Source organism: Odocoileus virginianus, chromosome 30 (genome assembly GCF_023699985.2).
Source record: "Odocoileus virginianus isolate 20LAN1187 ecotype Illinois chromosome 30, Ovbor_1.2, whole genome shotgun sequence".
Classification (NCBI taxonomy): domain Eukaryota; kingdom Metazoa; phylum Chordata; class Mammalia; order Artiodactyla; family Cervidae; genus Odocoileus; species Odocoileus virginianus.
Genome location: NC_069703.1, coordinates 21,850,410 through 21,873,659, shown reverse-complemented (window position 1 = coordinate 21,873,659; position 23,250 = coordinate 21,850,410). Strand labels below are relative to the sequence as shown.

The following is a 23,250-nucleotide window of genomic DNA, read 5'->3' as shown; positions in this document are numbered from 1 at the left end:
CTCTGGATGGCCCGTGAACCCTTTTCTCCTTAGTGCGTGCATGAGTGCTCAGTCTCGTCTTTTTGTGACCCCATGGACTGTAGTCCGCCAGGCGTTTCTGTCCGTGGAATTTCCCAGGCAAAAGTATTGCAGTGGGTTGCTATTTTCTTCTCCAGGGGATCTTCCCAACCCAGGGATTGAACTGGAGTCTCCTGCATTGGCAGATGAATTCTTTATCCCTGAGCCACCTGGGAAGCCCCTTTCTCCTTAGTGGGAGAGTGAAGGAGGAGGGTCCTGGCTTTGACTGAGGATGAAATCCTTGCTAATGTACGACTTCAGCACCTCGGGACCTGATGAGGATGCTTAATTAGGACCATCTTCCTCTGGTCTGATTAGGACCAATGGGAGGGGCAGGAGGTGAGGGGCTGGAGATTTCAGGCTGGGAGCTGGGGTGGCTGGCAAAGGGTTTCAGGTGCAGCTGCTCTGGCTTCTTGGCTTATTTCTGGGGCCCCTAGTCTCTTTCACTCCAGAAAGGGAAACTGAGGCCCAGTTGAGGGATAGTGTTGAAGCAGGGCAGAGGAAAGCCCTCCCAATTACTAGACTCAGAAAAAAGCAAATCAGAAATGAGTGCGGTGCTGTAGGAGGGAGAGAGTGGTTTGGGGAGACTGGGGGGACTTCCTGTGTACTGTCCCCCCCGACCCGTGGCCCTGGTCTTAGCTTTCAAAGCTATTAGGCTTGCAGAGGTGTGGGTACCAGTGAGCTGGAACGAGGGTAGTGGGGGTGGCAGGGCTGCCAGCCTTGCGGTTCATGCCGCCCCCCTGGGTGTCCCTCCATTATGTACGGTCACCCGTGCCCTCACCTCCTTCCTAATCTCCAGTCGCCTGAAACTCTTTCCCATGGGACGGGCTGGGGGGCTGGTGGAGGCCTTCAGAAGGTGCAGCTGGGTCCCTGGCCAGCTCTCTCACCCAGGTTGGTGACCTTGGCCATCTTCCTTCTCTTCCACACTTTGGTTTCCCTCCGAGAGGGTGGTTGGTCTCCGTGGAGTGGGAGCTTGCCCGAGCCAGCCCCTGGTGCTGCCTCCTCCAGGGTCCATCTGGTCGCTCTAATCCCTGCCTTTTTAGGGCTGGAAGCCTGTAGCTTGGGCCTGGGTGTTCCTGGAGGCAGATAGGGACTGGCCCAGGAGGGCGGAGTCCCCGGGAGCTGGTGAGGCACGAGGTGCTACAGGAGGGCCAAATCCTGTCCGTCTGCCACTGTGGGGAAGGGCCCCAGTCCCAGGTCAGGTCCCCTGGGAACTTCCTAGGCATTCTCCAGCAGAGAATATGGGGGTTCCCCAGTTTCCTAGTCCTTGCAGGCTTCCTCTGTGCTCACCTGTCTTCTGGCTGGATTACACGCTCCTTGAGGGCAAGCCTGTGCCTTTCGCTTCCCTGGTGATGCTTGCTCTACCTGGCAGAGTGCTGCTTAACATGAACTGATGGACTGATGGGCTCAGGGGACAGTTTTAGACAGCTTAGAACATTTTAAGTTTATTCTTTAATATGATTTTTAAAGGTCACACTCCATGTACAGTTATTATAAAATATTGGCTATTTTCCGTGTTGTACAATACATCCTTGTAGCTTACCTTACACCCAATAGCTTGTAACTCCCACTTCTCTGCACTTATTCTCCAGCACCTCCCACCTGCCCCCTGCCCCCACCAAACACACACACTGGTAACCACTAGTTTCTTCTCTGTATCTGTGAGCCTGCTTCTTTTTTTGTTCTATTCATGAGGTCGTTGCATTTTTTAGATTCCACATATAAGTGACATCATACAGTATTTGTCTTTCCCTGTCTGACTTATTTCACTTAGTATAATGCCCTTGCCAGTTTTAATGACAGTTTCTGCTTCATGGTTTGTTTGTGAGGATCAGATGAGTTAGTTTCTTGAAAACACTTTGAACAGTGCCTGGCATGTAATAAGTGCTCAATAAATATTAGTGATTATTATTATTATTGGTGGTGGTATTCTAGGTGCCCAACTCTGGGTTGGCTTTTTTCTCTCCTGTTGTGGCTGTTCCAGCCCTAAGACAGGGAGCGTTATGGGCCCAGAGAGTGGAGATAGTGGCATTGTTTTCCCTCAAGGGGTCCTAGCCTCAGAGCCTAGAGAAGAGATTTCCTTTCCCTGCCTAACTCTCTCTGTGTGACTGAGGGGAGGTGGGAGATATGGGAGCCTCTCCAGGCTTTCTCTGCCCAGGGAGCTGTGTTTATGGAGGACTCTGAGAAAGCTGCCATCACTGTAAACAAGATGCGTTATTATAAACCAGCCCAGTTTCCTCTTCTTGGCTCCCATCCCATTCGTTGATGAGAGTCACCGAATCAGAGACTCCCAGGCTCAGCAAGGATGTGGCCTGGTCTCCAAGCAGGCTCCCCTTAACCATGGGCTACACGCACAGGGATAGCATCTATATTTTAAAAGTAGGATTCCCCCAATAATGCTGCAAGTTGCTGCATCTTATGCCCTCTAGGTCTCTCTGAAGTCTAACCTGCATCCCTCTCGCTGTAGCCTTAGTTCAGTCCCCTGTTGGTAGGAGGTGGGGGAGAACCATGCCCAGCGCTTCCTGTCTGCCTTGAAGCTGGCAGCTCTGACCCCATGGTGGCAGTTGCAGGCTCCTGGTCATGCTCTTTCTCCATCTCAGGCCTCTCTTGGGGTCACCTGCTTTCCGGCACCCCTGATGTTCCTCATTAGTCAGGGTCAGCTCTCAAGACCTGCCACATATACCCTCCACCTAGTCCTGATTCCCACCCAGGGAGGCTGAGGTTGTTCCAGGTCGGGGGGTGTGAGCTCTGTTTCCGGACCCCTGGCCCGCCCAGTTGCAGCTGTAAAAAGCATTAAGCAATTTTTTTTTGAAGAAAGAATGGGCTTGGGCTGATGATGATGACAGCTGGGGAAGAGTTCCTGAGTTCAGCCTGGCCCTATCTTGCTTCCCCGTCTTAGCCCCTGCTCATTTCTGTCCCATTTCTAGGCCATTGCTCATCTAGAGGAGGGGCTCACCTTTGACCTTTGACCTCAATCAGACCTGAGCAGTCACTTGGGCTCCGACTACCCTTTACGGGGAGCAGCCTGTGGGTTCAGCATGGGGCTTGATGCTGGGGTGGGACTGCCCAGGGGCAGGCAGAGGGCTTCAAGGGACACGTAAGGGAGGGTTCCTGCCTTGGGGTCCCTGTGGCCGAGGGTGGTGGGAGAGCAAGCCACCTGCCTCTTCCTGCACTTGGGAGCAGTCCCTTCCCTTGCTGGGCCCGGTGTCCTCGTCTGTAGGAAAGAGGGCTGGAGAGATGCTGCGCTGGAGGAGTCTGTGAGTCCATGTCCCTTCCGAAGCCTCCCCTGGTCCCAGGCTTTGAACTTCACCTTGGATTGACCTTGCTTCCCTCCCCCCACCCCTGCCCCCACCTCTGGCAGTGGCTGGCAGGAAGTCCTGCTGATTAGGGCCCTAATCACCAGCTGAGACTCCCAGAAACAGCGGAGCTGGTAGAGCAGAGAGGAGCCGCCAGGCCAGGAAGGGGGAAGCATGGGGAGCAGCCCCTAGTCAGGGGGCACCTGGACTGGAGTGGTGACTGTGACTAGGGGGCGCTAGACGCCTGTGTGGGGTTAAGGGTTGGCTTCTTGGGCCCTGGCAGTGCCCGGGACTCGGGGCCAAGGCGGTGTGGCAACAGCTGAGTGCAGCTGGGCACACTTAAAACTTTCTGGGTGTCAGCCCTCTGCCAGGCAGGGTGCCAGGGATATGTGTGGGGCTGGAAAGGCCAGGGAGACATGGTCTAGTAGGAAGCAAAGGGGAGTCACTGGAGGATCTCTGCAGCATGCAGAGGGGGTATCAGGCAGGAAGGAGTGCACACAAGCTGATAGAATGGAGAAAACTTTGGAGAAGAGGTGCCGTTTGAGATGGGTTTTGAAGGTTGAGAAGGAGTTCTGCAGGAAGGAAAAGGGACAAAAGCTTCTTTGGGTATGAGGGGAGGCCTGCACAAAGGAACAGGGGCATGCTGTAATGATGGATGAAATAATGGCTCCAGCTGCGTGTCAGAGCCAGGCTTCGGTGTCCCTCCTAACTCTGCTGCTTACTAGCTGTCTGACCTCGGGCTGAGCCTTTACAGTATCTGCACCTGTAAAATGGGGTTAACGCGCAATCCCATAGAGTTGTGGTGGGGATGAAATGAGATCGTACTTGTGAAGTGCCTGCTTGTGAGGCTCAGTGCCTGGCACAGGCCAAGCCCACAGAAAGTGGTTTGTGTGGGGAAGGCTGGCTTTAGGGGAGCCTGGAGGTGTTGCTTGGGGTTCAGCTGTGGGGGGTTTACTAGGAGAGGTTAAAGAGGGAAGCGGCAGAGGGCTTTGACAGAGAAGAAACACAAAGAGATGGTGATTTGGGCAGTTGAGAAGCCCAAACTGGGCCAGGGAGACCGGGGACAGGTCCCAAGGCCAGCCTCCTGGAGTCCCCAGGCTGGGAAACCCTCCCTTGAATCACTTCACGCCTCTAGGCTTCTTTCCCACGTGCTGTCTTCCTCTCCGGGGTCAGAAGGCTGGGGAGGCACTGAGATCTCCTTCCTGGGTGATCTTTCGGGCCAGAAGAGAGCATGGGCACGGCTCTACATGAATGGATGGACAGACTGCAGCAGGTGGGAGTGAGGGTAGACTGTTGGCAGCTCCCATTTCTAAGGAGTCATACAAGAGAGACTCCTTTAGGGGGTGTTATTTACCCAGTAGGTGCTCACTCATGAACAAGGGCATCCCCTGGTCAGGGTGGAGGCAGTGGTGTCCTATCTGACCGTCAATGGGCTGGTGAGTGTCTGGACATGGGCTGCCTGTCCAGAGCCAAGAGGAAGGTTGAGTGTTGCAGAGGCTGGGTGCTCAGCGACTGTGCGGATGAGGGAGCAAGGATTTCAGGAGCTTTAACTTCCCGAAGTGAGGTCCTGTCCCTCGGGCGGAGTGGCATGGGGGTCAAGACCACATACCCTGCGGCTGCACTGTCTGGGTTTGAATCCTGAGACCACCTCCTGCAGGCTGTGTGACTGCCAGCCACTTAGCTAACCTGCCAGGGCTTCAGTTTACTTAATTGTGAAATATGGGCACCAGAAAGATCTGTGCCCTATGGACATATTGCATGTGTGCATGCTAAGTTGCTTCAGTTGTGTCCGACTTCGTGTAACCCTATAGACTGTAGGCTCCTCTGTCTGTGAGATTCTCTGGGCAAGAGAGAAGGCGTGGGGGACTTGTGGTTATTAGTTATTACTGTTATTGATATTACCACTTTTGGCGCAGAGGGATTGGGGCAGGGGCTTCTTGGCAGGGATGAGAGGAGCCACCCAGAGGGAGGTGAGGGGAGTGCAAGAGATAGATGGAGCCTTTGAAGAATCCTCTGTGCCTTGTGAGCTGCTTGGGACGCCACACAGGGCGCTGCCTGTGCTGTGGCCAGCTGAGCTGAGCAGAGCGTGGGAGCGGAGGCAGCAGCCAGGCCTGGATTCCCGGCTGGAGTCCTGGGAGAGCAGGGGCGAGCCGGGGCGAGGGGTGGGGGAGGAGAGGTGAGCAGAGAGGAGGCCAGGACTCTCCCTAGTCCCCAGCTGAGACCCAAGGAATTCTTTCCATCATCTCTTGCCAGAGGTCCTGACCTTTTAGCTACAGTGGTCCAGTCTCCCTGCTTCCTGGGCAGCCTGTTTCTGATGCCCCTTCCCTGTTAGAAAGTGATCGCTCTGCATGAACTACTGTCTGGCTGCAGTTCCTTTGGGGTGGAGGAGCAGCTGCTTTGCAACGGGAGGGAGTGAGGGTAGACTTCAGGGCCCTGCCCTGAGTTGGGGCAGGGGAATGGTTAGCTGGAGGGACTGATGGCGGGGGGATTCAGGTGGCCTGTTTCTAGTCCCTCTTTGGCACTGTGTGACCTTGGGAAAATCACTTCCCCTCTCTGGGCTTCAGTTTCCTCATTTATGAGCGGAGAGGGTGGAGTTCTTGATTTCTAGTCGGTGTTGAAATTCTGCAAGTCCATGGCTCTTTCTGAATAGTGAGGTCCTTGCTCTTGGGGCTCTGGGAAGAGCTGTCTGGCACGGAGGTGCGGGCCCTGGAGGGTCTTTAGGTATCTACTGAGAAGCCTGCTGAGATGCTGGGGAGGTCCCTTCCAGCCCTGGCATTGGAAGATTCTTTGCCCGGTGACCACTGCTCAGCTCCATTTCTTGGAACAGAGCAGAGGGCAACAGCTGTCTTGAGTTGAGGGGCCAGAGCTTCTGGGTCTCTGTCCCGTTCTCTTAGGGGGGGGACGCGCTGGCAGGATGAGAGCTGGTGGAGTGAGAGAGGGAACTAGGCAGATCTGCCAGCGCTTGGTCATGCTTAGGGGACAGTGGGAGTAAGTGATGCGCTTAGTGGAGGGCGTACAGAGGAGTGAGTAACAGTCGTGAGTAATGGCTGAGTGTGTCTGTCGGGCAGGTGGCTCTTAGACTGTACAGAGCTGTCCATGGCTCCGGAAATGCTCTCTGGAGGCCCAGCCACTGAGTCATGGCAGCCTGAGCTCCGCAGCCCCTGCCCTCCTTGGGAACCCGAAGTCCCTCGTCTCCTGGAGCTTAGCAGCTGCAGGCCTGCGTCCCCCGCCCCTTTGCCTCTCTTGTGTTTTTCTGCACTGGCCCCTCCCACCACCGATACCTCCACCCCGCCTTGACCCCATATCTGCCCTGTTTTGTCTTCAAAGCACCCTGGTGACTTGATCGCCGGAAGGAGTATAGACTTTTTATTCTGGCTGTCCTGCATTTGAGTCCCACCTCAACTGTTCAGAAGTGAGTGGTCTTGGGCAACTTAAGTCTTCTGGTTGAGTTTCAGTGGTCGCATATGGAGGAACGGAGTGTTGCTTGTTGTGCATTGCTGAAAGGGTTAAATGTGATACTATGTCTGAAGTAAATGGTACCCCGTAGGTATTCAGATAAAGCGGTTGTCCCACAAGCCCTGAACTTTGTTTTGCTCCTCCTTACCACCTCCATCTCCAAAATTCTTGCTTCCGCGTCTTCATCCCATCATTTTCAGGATGCTTATCTTCCAGTTGGATCTGCCCCATCGTTGGTACATGTGCTGTCCTGTTTCTGCCATCTCCGTATCCAGCTTCCATCAGTGTTCCCTACACTGCCCCCTCTCCAGTGGAAATATGCTCAGGGCTCAGGTGGGCTGGGCGAGGGGAATGTGTCACGTGTCTGGCCTCAGGGGGCGGGCAGGCTCCTGTGGGCACCTCACGCCTCCCACCTCTGCTGGTTCATGCTCACCCCTCCCCACTGTCTGCCCACGTGGGTCATTTCCCCTTCTAGCTTCCTGAAGTCAGCTGAGCTCAGGGCCGTGCAGACTGCCCCTGCCAGGGGGTGTGCTCCCGTCTGTGAGGCTCTGCTTGGGGTGGGGCAGGGAGGGGGCACCAGGGATTGACTTTGCATCTGGGCCTGGCAGTGGTCCTGTGGCGTGTGGGTGCGCTGTGTGTGCCTCGGGGCATCCGAGCTCTGTGCAGTGTCTCTGGTCCCCGGAGCCTCTATCTGATGTGGCCTGTCTCTCCTGTGTATTGAAAACCTGCCTGTGTTTTCCCAGCCAGATAGAGCCTGGTCTTCCGCTGCCCCTGCCCCTCTCTCCACCCCCTCTTCCCTCCAGACCTGGTTTTGGATGCGGATGCATGCATCTTGAAGGGCCTCCCGGGGAACAAGGAAACATTGAGGGGAGGGGGGGTAGTGGATATGCGTCAGATGGAGCACGAACAATGCTGGTGACAGCCAGGCCTCCTCTGGCCTTCAGTGCTGGCCTGACTTCAAGTCTCTGCTGCTGGCTAATTGGGATTGGGAAGGGGCTTCCTGTGACTGGGCCACAGATGGATTTAAAGGAGCTGCGGGAGCCGGGCTGTCCTGCGCTGGAGACCTCGTGCCCCTGGGGCCCCTGGAGCAGTCCATCAGAGCAGATGGGGCTCCAGAACACCAGCCCTTGACATGCACTAATTGTGCGGAACCATCACACCGGTTTCTCCTGCTGCTGCCATCTGTGGCCCAGGAGTTTTCTACATGAGTGAATTTTCAGATAATTGAAGCTTAGGCCGTGTAACAGTCGGAAGTGCCAAAGAAAAAAGTTGAATTGTTTTGATGATAATCTTTTGCATTGTATTATACTGCTCCGAGCTCTGACTTAAGGTAGATTCCTCTTATTCTGTTATTGTTCCTCAGTTTTGACCTCTCTAAAGTGGGCCTATGAACAGAACCTACATCACAGGGTTGGAGAGAGGATTATGTGAGTAATTGAGAGAGGATTACACATCAAATGCACATGGTATGCCCCATACAATTTGCTCACCTATAAACAAAGGCATTGAGGCATGGAGAGGTGCAGGAACTGCATCCAGCTCAAATGGAAAGGGGCTAATGTTTTCCAAGCATGTGCTGTGTTCCAGGCATTTTTACTCGTGTCATCTCAGTCAACTTTATTTTGTCCTCCCAACCAGTGGTAAAGAACCTGGCTGCCGGTGCAGGAGATGTAAGAAACACGGTTCGATCCCTAGGTTGGGAAGATCCCACTGGAGGAGGGCATGGCAATCCACTCTAGTATTCTTGCCTGGAGAATCCTGTGGACAGAGGAGCCTGGCGGGCTACAGTCTGTAGTATTGCACAGAGTCGGACAACGCTGAGGAGACTTAGCATGAGCGCACGCAACCATTCTGCAAAGTAGGCCTCCTTATCCCCAATTTAGCTCTCAGTAGCCGGTCTGTGGCAGGTGGATATTTGAGCCCAGGCCTAACCCTCGGGCTCCTCGAAGGCAGCTGCGGGTTTGGTGCAAGAATCACCTGTCATTCGTAGGCTGTGTGCATCTTACAAAGCCACTGTCCTGTTCCACTGCTGTCTTGACGGTACTCAGACAATACCCACCCTCAAGCAGGGTCTGCATGTGGCAAGTCAGTGGCTCTGTAGGGACGAATCTTCAAGTTTCCTGTTTCTGTACCACGAGGCAAGTATGCGTCCCCTTGGCTTCTCTTGTGGCTCAGCTGGTAAAGAATCCGCCTGAAATGCGGGAGACCTGGGTTTGATCCCTGGGTTGGGAAGATCCCCTGGAGAAGGGAACTGCTACCCGCTCCAGTATTCTGGCCTGGAGAATTCCACGGACTGCATAGTCCATGGGGTTGCAAAGAGTCAGACACAACTGAGTGACTTCCACTCCACTAACCCAGTCCAGGGCTTTTCTCTCTTACCTATTATCTTTTGGTTGGAAACTCATGACCCTCAATGTGTTCAGGAATTTAGAAATGAGGACCCACAAGCAGAAGTTGTTATGATCTTTTTGAGTTGAACCTACTTCCAGTTACCACATTTGTGTTAGGTTCACAAAGAGCAGTTTGTAGTCAAGTGATGAGACAAAATGACTTTTAGCGGCTTAGGGAAAGCAAGGCTACAGATGGGCTTGGAGAATACAGAATTTTCTCCTGTTTTCTTTTCTTTTGACAAGCCTTAAATCTTTAAAGAAGCGGGTAGGCCTTCCTTATCAGCAGCAGTATTGGGCAGTGATGCAGGTAGTGTGAGAAGCCTGAAGAACCAGAAAAGCTTTGGGCCATTTCTTCAAATCTGAGATGTCTTTTTTTCCCTCCTACATTCTGTTTAATGCTTTTGAACTTGGAATGCATCTTATGATTGAAAGTGTACATTTTTGGGTAGCCTTCCCTCCTCAAAAGCTATTGTCCAGCTGATGCTACCCCAGACAGTGATATCTTTGAGATTAGGAAACAGAGCCATGCACGCCTGTGGTTTGCAAAGCCTCCTGAAGATGTGGAAGGGCCTGAAGCCTGCAAGCTGTTGTCCTGTTGTCCTGAGAGCTGACTATGGCTGAGTTTAGGAAGGCACAGGGAGCCTCTCTTGTCTGTGCAGGTTTGAGGGTGACCCCTAGCCTTGGAATTCTCAGTTTGGGGCCTGGCTCAGCCCATCCTCTCCTCCACCCCTGCCCCAGCCTCTTCTGCTGGGGCCCCTTTCATGCTCCTTGGCAGGTCCTGACCCCTCTGGCTTCTTGGGTTTCCCCCTTGCTCCTACTAATACATTTTTTTTCTCCCACGCATCCTTCTTTCCTCACTGTTTTAGCACAGCTTAGGGTCAAAGACTTTGATCCTTCAAGTTTTCATCAGGGACAGAAACCCTCATGGAGAGTAAGGGGGCAGGGTGGGCAGTCTCTCTCTGGGTGTAATTTCTGGAAAACCAGATGGACTTGAATCTCAGTGAAATAATAGCCCTCTTACACCTCCATTACAGCAGTTCCCGGGCTCGTTTGTAGTTCTCTGTTTACATGCCTGTCTCCTCCACTGGGCCACAAGTTCCCCTCCCGGGTCAGGCCATTCTTATTCCTCTCTGGCTCTGAAGCTGGGAACGTGGCACCGAGGACCCCTGTTACTGTTGGTGAAGAAGTGCACTGCCTTGCTTGTGTGCCCATCACCTCCTCCCTGTCCCCGGTTCCATTAGAACCTTGACCACAGACCACAGTCCTTTCCTTCACCAGATTCTTCTAGGAACTTCCTAGAAGCAATGTTTTCTGTGCTGGAGGCCATGTCTTCCACCCCCCTGCTCCAGAACAAAAGGCTCTTCTCCAGGTGGGAAAGAAGAGCTGGGGTTTTCCCTGCTCTTTAGGTCTTAGGAGAAGGTGACCTTGGAGTCTGCCTGTCAGACTCCTGGTTGAGTGCCTCCACTTTATAACAGAGGCCTTGCGTCCCCTGAGTGCTCTGGGCTGGGCCCCTCAGTGGTGGCCGGTTTCTCCTCTGTCTTCTTACATCCCCTTGGAATGTTCTTGGTAACTTCCCTACTCTGCTCAGAACCCCAGCTCAGAGTCTTCTTTCACTTTGGTCTCCTGTTCTGCCCCCACCCTCCTCTTGACTCTGACATCTTCCCAGCCCACCTGCCTTAGAAGCCATGTCCCCTATGAAACTCTACCTGTGACCCCTGATTTGTGGCAAAGTGCTGTGGTCCTGGGCAGAGCCAAGTCATGGGGTGCCACCAGGTTGGAACTCTGGTTCCATTACCTAGTGCAGGCTAAGGCTGTGACCTCTCAGAGCCTTCTTTCCTGTTCTGTAAAAAGGGCTGATAACCCCTACCTCACAGTGTGCCATATGGGAAAACAAACAAACAAACTTGAAAGTTGTATTCTCTGGCTGGAGCAATGGCTTCGAGGCGGAGAGGTGAAAAATGGGACTGGAAAGAGAGACACAGCCAGGTCCCGAAGGGCTGTGAGGACCATATTAGGGCATCTGGACTTTATCCCGTGGAGCTGGGAGCCGTGCAAGGACTTCAGGCAGGAGTGGCATGACCGGCTGTGCCTTGTAGAAACAGTTCCATGGCTGCTGAGTGGAGAGAGGCTTAGAGGGCTGGGCTCAGGGCAAGGAGGCTGATGTCAGGAGGCTTTTGTAAGAATCTCCATGATTTAAAGAGGCTAGGGGTGAGGGAGTGGCTTGGAAGGATACTCTGGTGGAGGAATTGGCCAGGCTTGGCGGGGAGAGGAGGGTGTAGGAAGAATCCAGCTGACCCTCAGGTTTTTGGCTTAACAACCTTAGGTGGTCCGGGAGTGGGGTGGACGTCAACGGCAGGGAGGGAGCCAGGAGGAGGCAGAATGGGGACAGGGATGTGATCCCAGGAGGCTGACCCGTGTTGAGTCCTGGGCCCAGCTCTGCCCTCTTGCCCCCGCACACCCCACCCTTGTCATTGCCAGGCCTCTCCTGGGCCTGTGGCTCCCCTCTTGTGCTCCCAGGACCTGGCACGTAGGAGATGCTTGGTACCTGTCTGTTGAACTCAGCTTCTCTAACTTTCTTGCTCACAAGGGTTTGCTCACGAGAAGTCTGGCCTGGTATGCAACTCGGCCCTCCAGGGTCACTGATTTTGGGTGTGGGCCAGCGTGGCCCCTGAGCTGGGCCCTTGGGGTCCCGGCTTGGGTCTCAGAGGAGGCAGATCATCAGAAAAGATGTTCTGCCACCAGCTCGGCATCCAGAGATCTGGGTGCTATCTTATGCCATCCTCCGGACAGGCTCTGAAGGGGACTGGCTGGCGCTCAGTGCCAGACCCACCTCACCTGCTTTGCTGCTGCCACGACCTTCTGGGGAAGTGTCTGCTCTGAAATATCACATTCCAGCAGGCTCAAGAGGGTCTGGCACACCCGGCCCTCCCCTTGTATGGGGTTGGGCTGTGCAGGTCAGGGCTGCTGTGTGTGGGTGTGGCTAGAAACTTCCCTTTCTGGAGGGCCCTTCTTGAGCGTGCAACAGGACTTGGCAGCCGGCAGGGGCTGGGGCAGCCAGTGAGTGGGGCCTGAGAAAAGGCTCCCAGGATAAGAGGGAGGGTTGGGGTTCAGGGGAGCTGCTGGAGCTTGGTGGGGGGGAAAGACTGGGTCAGTGGTCCAAGAGGAGCCTGGCCCAGGAGGATTTGGGGAGGGGATGGGCCTAGAACTCTGGGAGCAGTGACTGGAGTCAGCCCTCTGGGTCGCCCGTGTGTCTTGTCTGCTTGGTTTCTGAGTTGGAGACTGCTGGGCTTGGAGAAAGGCTCAGGCCCCCTCCCTGCCCCCGGCTGGCTGCCTGGCCCTGAAGGGGACTCTGGCCCTGAAGGGGCATGGCCCCCCCGCCTCTCACCTCGAGGTGTCCCTGGGAACAGGCCCCTTCTTGCCTCCAGGAACTTGACGCAGTTCCTTTCCCGGTCGTGAGCAGAACTCTATATAAGGGAAGGAAACAGCAGAGTAGGTTGAGAGCAAGCTCTGGTGAGGATGGGTGGCCTGGAGGGGAGGCACAGGCCTGGGGAGGAAATGGAGCCAGGGCAGGGGCCCCCTCCTTCTCGGGAACCCCCCGGCCCAGAGCTTCAGGCTTGAGGCTCAGGCTGGGAGGCCAGTGTCTTCGAGCTGCCCTGGGGTGCTGCCCTTTACACTCTCGGGCCTTGTGCTTGCCCAGTGCCCATCCCCTACCCCCGTGGCTGGGCCCCGTGTAGCTGTCTGACTGTGAGCGTCTACACTCACCCCTCGCCCGGTTTCCAAGCCAAGCCCTGGTCTAGTTGGCAGGGGCTCCCAGCCTGACTTGGTCTGGCTGGCAGGGGCTGGCTGGGCTTTATAGAGCCCCATGGGGATTCGTAGTGTGAACTTGGAGGTGCTGGGCTCTCCACACGCGGAGGTCATCTGATCGTGTCCTCAGACGCGGGGCGCGTGGGCTGGGTCCCTCCAGGATCATAGTCTGCATTATTCTTGACTCCTCGGTATCGCCTCAGTGACCAAGTCTCGGAGGATGGCTGATTCCTGGCCACCACAGGTTCCTTGAGTGGGGCCCAGAGGATGAGCAGCAGGCAGAGCTGAGGGCGGGATCCCCGGCTCTGGAATGCAGGAACGTGGCTGTGCCCTCCATGCTCTGGGTGGAGGAGAGCAGTAGAATCTGGAGGGGGCATATGTTAACATGAGGTGAGGATGGGGTCCTGTAGAGTTTCAGGTACCTGAGGGCCCCTTAGGGGGCCCCTGATAGCTTAGTTGGTAAAGAATCCACCTGCAATGCAGGAGACCCCGGTTTGATTCCTGGGTCGGGAAGATCCGCTGGAGAAGGGATAGGCTACCTACTCCAGTATTCTTGGGCTTCCCTTGTGACTCAGCTGGTAAAGAAATCTCCCTGCAATGCTGGAGACCTGGGTTTGATCCCTAGGTTGGGAAAGTCTCCTGCAGAAGGGAAAGGCTACCCACTCCAGTATTCTTGGGCTTCCCTTGTGACTCAGCTGGTAAAGAATCTGCCTGCAATGCAGGAGACCTGCAATGTGATGGCCCCTTGTCTCTAGACTTCAGGGCTCCTCCCCATCTTTCCCCCTCTCCCCATTATTCTTAGTGTTACTGAACGTCTCCTGCTTGCATTAAGCTCCCCATCCTTCACCTCCCCTGGTCTCTCTCCTACTCAGGCATCTTCAGTGCCTCCCCTGGTCCCTCTCCTACTCAGGCATCTTCAGTGGCTCCCCAGTGCCGGCAGCTGAAAGTCTAACTCCTCTCCTGGACCTTCAGAGTCTCCCATCATCCAGCCTGGAGGGAGACTTTCAGTCGTTTGCCTCATCTCCTTCTACATGCCTTCTAGTGCCATCTCTTCCTTCCCTTCCCCCATCCTGAGTCCAAGCCCAAGGGGATTCTTTTGATGTGGGAACCATTCCTACCTCCATGCCTTGTTTGTGTGGTTATTTCTACCTGAAATGCCCTTTCCCCATCGTCACCTTCAAAACCTACCCATGGACCTCGTAAGCTCCAGGTTCTGAGCAGAGCCCCAGAGCTTTTCGAGGAAAATGACCCATGGGCTTCCTGCCCTCCTGGGGCTCACAGGGGGGACCATACAGTAGACAAACAAAAGCAATGTGTTACTGAGGCCTGGCTCAGGTGCCCCCTCTTCCATGGAGTATGCCTGGGTAACCCCCCATTCTCCCCCAGCTTTCTCTGTGTTTTCACAGCCCCGGCTCCTCTGCCATAGCATGGGCCTCATCTGGCCGCGGGGCAGTGTGGCTTGCTGGGAAAGGCAGGTATTGCAGGCAGGCCAACCTGGTATCAGTCCTGACACTGTCACTTGATAGATGTGCCATCTTGGATCTCACAGAATTGTTGAACTGCCTGAGCTGTCAGATGAGGATGCTAAGAACCTACGTCAGGGGGGTCATGAAGAGGGGTAGATGTCATTCCAGGTGGGTGCCTGGAGTTGTTGGGGGAGGCATGTGCAGTAAGTGTCAGCAAGAACTTCTCTGGAAGCAACCCAAGTGTCCACTGATGGATGGACGGGTAAACACAATGTGGTATAGTCATACGATGGAGTAGTATTCAGCCTCAAAGAAGAATGCAACTCTGATACATGCTGCGATGTGAGAAAGTCTTGAAAGCATTATGCAGAGTATGTTAGTTTGTTGGGTCTGGCATAACAAAATATCACACACTCAGTGGTTTATTTATTTATTTGGCTTCCCCGGGTCTTAGTTGCGACACACAAGATTTTCAATCTTGTTGCAACATGCAGCATGCAAACTCTTAGTTGTGGCATGTAGCATCTAATTCCCTGACCAGTAATCTTACCCAGGCCTCCTGCATTGGGAGTGTGGAGTCTTAGCCACTGGACCACCAGGGAAGACCCACAAACTCAGTGGTTTAAACAACAGAAATTTATTTTTTCACAGTCTGGAGGCTGGAGGTCAAGATCAAGGTGCCGGCAGGTATGGTTTCTGCTGAGGCCCTCCTTGGCTTGTAGACAGCCACTTTCTCCTGTGTCTTCAGTGTTCCTCTCTTTGTGCATGTACCCCTAGTGACTCTCTGTGGGTCTTGATCTTTTCTTGTAAGGACACCAGTCATATTGGATTAGGGCCCACCTTAATGGCCTCACCTTAACTTAATCACCCCTGGGCCTCCCCTGGTGGCTCAGACGGTAAAGAGCCTGCCTGCAACACAGGAAATGCGGGTTTGATCTCTGGATTGGGAAGATCCCCTGGAGAAAGGAATGGCTACCTACTCCAGTGTTCTTGCCTGGAGATTCCCATGGACAGGCTACAGTCCATGGGGTTGCAAAGAGTCAGACACGACCGAGCAACTAATACACACATTTAAAGGCCCCATCTCTACATATCGTCGTATTGTGAGGTGCTGGGGGTTTGGACTTCAACCTAAGAATTTGGAGGGATACTTCAGCTTATAACATTTAGTGAAATAATCCAGACAAAAATACAAATATTGTATGATTCCTCTTATATGAGGTACTTAGAATAGGCCAGTTCATAGAGACAGAAAGTAGATGAAAGGTTACTGGAGTGGGGGCAATGGGGAATTATTGTTTGATGGGTTTGGAATAATGAAAATGTTCTGGCAATGGATAGTGGACATGATTATACTGTATTGTTAATATACAATGCCACTGACTTAAACTAGTTAAAATGGTAAATTTTATGTTATGTGCATTTTAATGTAATTAAAGTGTGTGTGTGTTGGGGGGGAGGGCTAGCAAGATCTGGGAGAGATCTCTTTTCTGCTCAGGATTATATAAAATGCTCAATCCCCAGACTCAAGTGGTTCTAGTTTGGCTGGGCTGTCCTCCAGCCCTGGGGACCAGGTGGACATGGGTGTAGGGACCCGTGAAAGGCTGGGATGTCATGTAACCTATCCTGAGACTTGAGGATGGGAGTGTCACCCATTTGGGGATGAGGTCCTGCCACTCATCAGGTAGTAAGGTAATGGGGGCAATGGGAGGCAGGTCCCTGGGTTTTCACCTACAACTCTCCTCTTCCAGCTGGTTGACTCTGTTATGATCTCTTCAAGCCTCAATTTCTTCATCTGTAAAATGGGAGCAGTAATACCAACTCTGCAGGATTGGAGGGTCTCAGAGGCAAAACAGGCATATGGTAGAATTAGCTCCCTTGAGTAGGAGCCTAACAGATGGCAGTGATCCTATCGCTAGTAGTGGTGACTGGTGCCTCCTGTCCTTGGGCTTTGAGTTGCTTTCATCTTTACACAAATCTTTCATGTGTGCCTACTGTGTGCTGGGACTAGCATGATGAACAAGGCATGCTCCTTTCCTTTAGGGCACTTGATTTCTCTATTGAGTAGCAGATTATAGACAAGGAAATAAATACATCTATAATTACACATTGTATTTAGGACTGTGAAGGAGAGATAGGAATTCAGGAGAGAGAATAGCTGTGTGTGTGTAACTTAAGGGAGTCAGGGAGGGCTTCTCTCTAGGGTGGTAGCATTTAAGCCAAAGACAGAAGAATAGGAAGGACCCAGCTGTGCAGGCAGCTGGGCTAAGAACATCTGGGCAAGGAAACCGCATACTCAGAGGCCCTGAGGATGAACAGAGCTAAGTGTGTCCCAAGGACTGAGAGGAGCCCACCCCTTGGGTGTGGCCTTGGGTCCTGGACAAGGGGGATGGACACAGAGAGACACTGGGGAACAGGCCAGGGGACGGGTTGTGCAGGGCGCCCCCTGACTGGGCTGCCTGCTCTCAGGACTCTCCTGTCCTGGGGGGAGTCTCCAAGGCTGTGTCCTGTTGTTGGCACTGTTCCCGGGGACCTCTGAAGTTCAGAAAATATTAGTGGGTGGAGGGCTGATGAATGCCAGGCTTTGGCCCCAGTGCCAGGCTATGGGGCCTGGTAACGCACACATCCTGGCAGCGTTCCTGCCTTTCTACCTCCAGAGCTGCATCGTTCTGCTGCAGTGGCCTTGGGCAAGTCGTTACCCTTGCTGTGCCTTAGTTGCTGCATCTGTGAAATGGGGGTAAAACAGGATAACTCATGCATCTTTTCCCCTGTGAACTTTAAAGAAACTTTAAAATTGGAGGGTCATTGCTTTGCAATATTGTGTTGGCCTCCACCATAAAACAACGTGAATCAGCCACAAGTACACATATGTCCCTTCCCTCCCACCCCATCCCACCCCATCCCACCCGTCTAGGTCACCTCAGAGCACAGGTTGAGCGCTCTGTGCCCATATAGCAGCTTCCCGCTGGCTCTCTATTTTACACTAGAGAGTGTATATATGTCAACGCTGCTGTCTCAATTCGTCCCACCCTCTCCTTCCCTACTGTGTCCAAAGTCTGCATTTTTATTAGGATCAAATGAGTCCAGGGAAAGGGCTTAGGACAGCAACAGACACACAGGCACATCCCATAAGCTTTCTGTTTCTGTTGTCGTTGTGTAGGGCTCTGGGGAAACTCGTCTTTACAGGAGAGTCGGCATGGCAAGGAGGACCAGGCCACGTCCTTGTCTACAGCCAGAAGGCTGGGCTTGCGTCCTGCCTTCTCTGTTGTACACTTGATTGACTACTGTGCCTTGGTCTTCTCAGCCACAAAATGGGATGCTCAGGGTTGTGGGAATGGAACGAGTTATCTCACGCCAGATACAAAGCAGAGTGCCTGGCCGGTAGCAAGTTTGATGGGAGTATTTGCTGCTGCTGCTACTTTTAGTATTGTTACAGTTTTCAGAATGGAAAGGCTGAGCCTCAGGCCCACCAGCTCACACTCTGTGTGAGGAAGGATCCTGGAGGGAGACCCGGGGAGAAGGCTTACCTGAGGCCGAATTCCCAGGCCTGAGCCCTGGAATCCTGTCCTGCCCTCCCTGGGGAGACAAATGACCGGCACCCCTGTGTCTGCCGTCTTTGCAGAGGGAGGGCTCCTAGCTGGGGTCCCCAGGGGCCAGTGGGAGTCGTCGCTGCGGACACTAGGAGTGTGGGGCTGCAGGGCCCGGGCCAGAGTGGCAAGGGGCTCTGGCCCTCCCTGGCACATTCCAGGCTCCTGAGGGGGTGGCCAGGAGCCAGGGTGCCGGAGGGAAGGAGAGAGCCTTTTAAGGAAACATTTCTCTGCTTTAAAAAAAAAAAAATAGAGACAAGAAACATTGAAACACACAACAAAGTTAGTGGGCTGGCTGGCGGGCTGGCCTGGAATGTGCAGCTGTGGGCGGTGGGTGGAGGAGGCCCTGGGGGGCAGCAGGCCACGAAGGGGCACCCCGGCATCAGGCCCGCAAACTGGGGGTCCACAGTGCAGATCTAAGTCCTCAGAGAGGACAAGGATGGGACCTGGGGTCAGGTTCCGAGGTTCCCCATTGCTTCAGGGTGGTACTTGGAGAAGGGAATGGCAACCTACTCCAGTATTCTTGCCTGGAGAATCCCATGGACATAGGAGCCTGGTGGGCTGTAGTCCAGGGGGTTGCAAGGAGTCAGACACGATTGAGTGACTAGTACTTTAGGGTGGTCCTAGAGAAGAGGCTCTCCCTCTTGTCTCAGAGGACACCTGTCCATCCTGCCTTTGCCTCAGTATGTGTCCGTAACCCCCCTCACTTCCCTAACCCCCAGTCCCGAAAGGACTGTCGGGTACTGCAGGGGAAGACAGCGGTGGTGGATAGGACTTGCCTGTGGCTGGGAGGCGTGGCACTAGCCAGCAGCATCCTCTCCTCTTGCATCTGATTCCACATTTAGGGTCTCAGCCCTGTTCCAGCTCTAGCTCCGAGAGAAGGAGCAGAGCAGGGTGCTGATCTGTGGGTTGACCCACTCCCACTCGGGCCTGAGGGCCCAAGGGTGTTAGGAGGAGTGGGACCGGAGGGCCTGGCCCCAGGAGGTTGAAACCTACAAGCGCCAGAGTGGGATTTGGGGCTGGGGGTGGAAGGAGACAGGGAGGAGGTCACTGCTAGATGCTGGACTCCTGCTCTGAAGGTTCCTAGGGGACAGCAGTGACTGAGACCTTGTCTGATGAGCAGGGTGTCCTGACTTTCACCTCCAGACTTTCCTGCCCTTCTGCCCTGTTTTCCTGGCATCCTCCACCCCACCCCTGGTCACTGATCAGCTGTGTGACCTTGGGAAAGTTGTTTAATTTCTCTGTGCCCCCTGTACCTCGTCTGGAGGTATGATAGTACCTACCTTACTGTTGTTGAAAGGATTACATGGGTTAATGTGGGTAAGGCACTGATAATGGTGATAATGGCCCTGGTGGCCCAGATGGTAAAGAATCTGCCTGCAATGCACGAGACCTGGGTTTGATCCCTGGGTTGGGAAGATCCCCTGGAGGACGGCATGACAATCCACTCTAATATCCTTGCATGGAGAATCCCCATGGTCAGAGGAACCAGGTGATCTACAGTCCACTGGGTTGCAAAGAGTCGGACATGACTGAGTGACTAACACTTTCAAGGTATTGATAATAATGCCTGCTATCTATTGATAGTACACATTCAATATAGTTATTGTTCCTTGTTTTGGCTTCATATATGATTCTCCCAAGTCCTAGAGCAATGTCAAGTACAGGGTGGTAGGTGTGTGTGCTGTGCTAAGTTGCTTCACTCTTTGTGAAACTTATGAATGATAACTCACCAGGCTCCTCTGTCCATGGAATTCTCCCAGCATGAATACTGCAGTGGGCTGCCATGCTCTCCTCCAAGGGTGATAGGTACTGAGACTCAACTCAGGTCACTTTGCTGGAGAATGAGTTGGCAGGGAGCCTGCAGCATGATGGGGTCAAGAACGCAGGGATGCCAACTCTCAGCCCCTCCACCTCTGCCAGAGCCCGGGGCACATGGTTCCATAAGTATGGACCCCTTCTGAGCTGACATGTCAAGCCAGGTGGTCCCTGGAGCTGGTCAGATGATAGAATAGGGTCAGGGGACAGAAGGGCTCAGCTGAGGGTGACGCCTCTGTGAACAGCCAGCTCCGACTGGGGCTGGGGGCTGTCACTGCTCTTATAGAGTGGGGGGCTGGATCACCCACTGTTGGAGAAGGTAGCCACCTGCTCTTTGGTGATCCACGGCTTATGTCCAGACATCCTCATGCCTGGGGCTGGGGGAGGTGGGGAGAGCTTCCCCCTCCGTCCCCTCTGTGGGCCCCTGCATGGTGTTCAGGTCAGGAATTGGAGCCAAGGTTGAGGTATGAGCTCCAAGAAAAACGTGTCCTGGCTAGAAAAAAAGGAACACCCTGAGTCTCTGATAAAGGCCTCTGCTAATTGTCAGGGTAGTGGTTTGGCTGCCGGGCCCCTGGGGAGGGAGTGTGATCTCAGGGTAGGGAGCAATCCAGCCCCCTCTCTCCGCCCATCTCCCTCTGACTCGAGGCCATGGGGCCACCCCCTCCCTCATCAGAGGAGAAGATGAGGATGATGACAAAATAATAGCTCACCCTCGGAGAGTGTTTCCACCCTCAAGACCTTTCACATGTGTTAGCAGAGTGGCTGGTTTCTTTTGGAAGAGCCGACAGGCCCTTCCCCAGGCCATTTCCCCACATGGTGTGGGAAGCTTGGCCAGCCTTCTGTAGCTCTGACCTTTGAGTGAGACACCTTGGCATTTGGGAGAATGGAGGAGGTGACTTTTCCTTTCCTAGAGGTCTTAAACATGGTTTAAAAAAAAAAATCTTACCATGTTGCAGAAAATTCAGAACATAACGCAAAAGGAAAAAAAACAACACAAAACACCTTATTCTTATTACCTTAACCCTGGTGCTTTGACCTCCGGTCTTTCTGCATATTTCTTTTTACAGAATTTTAAGAATGTGTCCATTTCATTTTTGCCTCTGCATCTGAGCACTGTTGCCTAGGCATTTTCATGTGTTGCTACACAGTCTTCCAATGAACTCTCCTCCTGGAGGGTGTCGGTGTTTGTGAACTGAAGGGAGGGGTGTCTAGCACAGGCTGGTGGGGGAGCAAAATGATCTCTGGAGGCCCTGGGTTTCTATGGGGATGAAAGATGCTAACCTTGCCCTTTCTCTGTTCCTCCCACAGGTGGCTGCCCCCTGCATTCCTCCATCCAGCCATGAACTGGTGGTGAGTGACAGTCCATTCCTGCCCCGCCAGCCCACCCTCCTCTCTTTCCTCAGTTCCTGCTGCAGCTTACTTTGCCTCTGTGCTTGCTCAGTCGCTTCAGTCATGTCCAACTCTGCGACCCCATGGACTGTAGCCCTCCAGGCTCCTCTGTCCATGGGATTTCCCAGGCAAGAATACTGGAGTGGGTTGCCATTCCCTTCTCCAGGGGATCTTCCAGACCCAGGGATTGAACTCACGTCTCATGTGTGTTCTGCATTGTAGGCAGATTCGTTACCGCTGAGCCACTGGGGAAGCCCCCAAGCATCCTGGTAGCCCCCACGGGTGCTGGGCCATTAGGTAATGAGGCGGAAGGGGCCGTGTCCTGAAGCTGAAGCCCAACTAGGAGGAAATGAGTCATGAGGTCCCTTCGTGACTTCATGAGACTTGGGGCCTCTTATTTCAATCTTGAGACTTAAGTCTTTGGAAAAGCCCATAAAAGGGCATCTCGCCTGTCTCTAGGCCTGGTCAGGTGCCTGTTGTCTTGGGGCTTACAGAACAGGGGGATGGCATCTCCTTTGACCTGCCTGGTCCCTGGTCAGGTCCCCTTTGGCTGGAGGTGGGGAGATGGATGGCATGACCCACAGAGTCCAGGTACCTGGGAAATTAGTCACATTCAGGTGGCCTGCTCCATCTCCAGGCTCTTTAGCTGACTCTGCTTTTCTGCCCTCTCTCCATTTCCCCCACCCGCACTGCTCTGTCTTTCTTCCAGTCAGGCTTCCAGAAAAGTGTGGATGGGGCAGGACTCCTGTGAGTTATGGGCTGGGGAGAGGGGCCTGCTCCAGACCCATCCCAGCTGGGCTGATTTGGAATGTTTCCCTCCCTGCCGTCTGTCTGTCTTCTTACCCTTCAGAGCTCCCTCCTGTTCCCCAGCCCAGCACAGGAGGCAGGCGGGGGCCCTGGAGACTGGAGTAGGCAAGGGTCCAGTGGGGCCCAGGCAGTTGGAGGTGTCTGCACATGACTTGCTCAGCCTGGATGCTGGCATCTCACTCGGGTTTCCTGGTCTTTTCTCTTTTGGCACCCACGTGCTGTGTGACAGTGGGCCAGTCCTGCCCTCTTTCTGGACCTCAGTTTCCCTTTTTGACAAAGAAGGGGGCTGCACTCGATGCTCCAAAGGCCTTCTCAGTTCTAATACATATCCGCCTCCCATCCTTCCCCTCTCTATTCAGGGTCATTGGTGGAATGAAATAAAACATGCAAAAAAAGAAAAAAAAAGGTATGCAGAAGTGATTATGACTCTTAGATGTCTCTTGGACGCAGAGCAGAGTCACTGCCTTCTGCCCTCCTGGTCTAAGCCCTGCCATGACCTGCTCGGCCTGGATACTGGAACATTCCACAACCTGGCTAAGGCAGGAGTCCCTTCAGGTATCTAACTACAGTTCCTCCAGCTGGAATGCCAGCCTGTTCCCTTCTGTTCCAACCTGTGACCCCTCCTCACATAAACAAAGCTCACAAGACTCCCAGAGGTCAGGCATTCCATATCCTTTCCTCTCATTGGCCCCTCCTTCCTAAACTCACTGGGCTCAAATGCTTTTGGGCCTCATCTCTGCCCAGCTGTGCATCTCCAGATGTGGAGTATTCTTTGCACAGAGCTCAGTCAAAGGTCATCTGACAACAGCAGGGCTTAGGGGTTGAATACTGTGGGGATGAGGCCAGAGTGCAGGCCTGGTTTGGAATTGCCAGCAAGAACTCTCTCTGGGATTGCGGAAGGATGCCGTGGAGGGCAGGCAGGGAGGGGTGGAGAGGAAGGAGCCCACGTCTCAGCATTTCAACCCAACTGCTACTTGGCCGCTGAGAACAGAATGTTCTTGGCTGGTCGAGGATAGTTGGGGGGCTCTGGGGTCTAGGGCTCTCCAGTCAGGAGCCAGATGCTTGACCTCCGAGAGTCTCGTGAGCTTTGTTTACATGAGGAGGGGTCAGGGATTGGAACCGAAGGGAATAGGTTGGCGTTCTGATTGGAGGAACTGCAGTTAGATACCAGAAGGGATGA

The 23,250-nt window shown here is 53.8% G+C and overlaps 1 protein-coding gene across 9 annotated transcripts in view; it reads left to right on the top strand.

Moving 5' to 3' along the window:
- The window catches only part of TNS1 (tensin 1), a 208,245-nt gene that overhangs the window by 67,956 nt on the left and 117,039 nt on the right, over positions 1–23,250 (top strand). For all 9 annotated transcript variants that reach the window (XM_020879371.2, XM_070458624.1, XM_020879370.2 and 6 more), the window contains one exon: positions 21,183–21,224. In XM_020879371.2, coding sequence (XP_020735030.2) covers positions 21,183–21,224 — 42 coding nt within the window. The remainder of the gene's footprint in view (positions 1–21,182; positions 21,225–23,250) is intronic.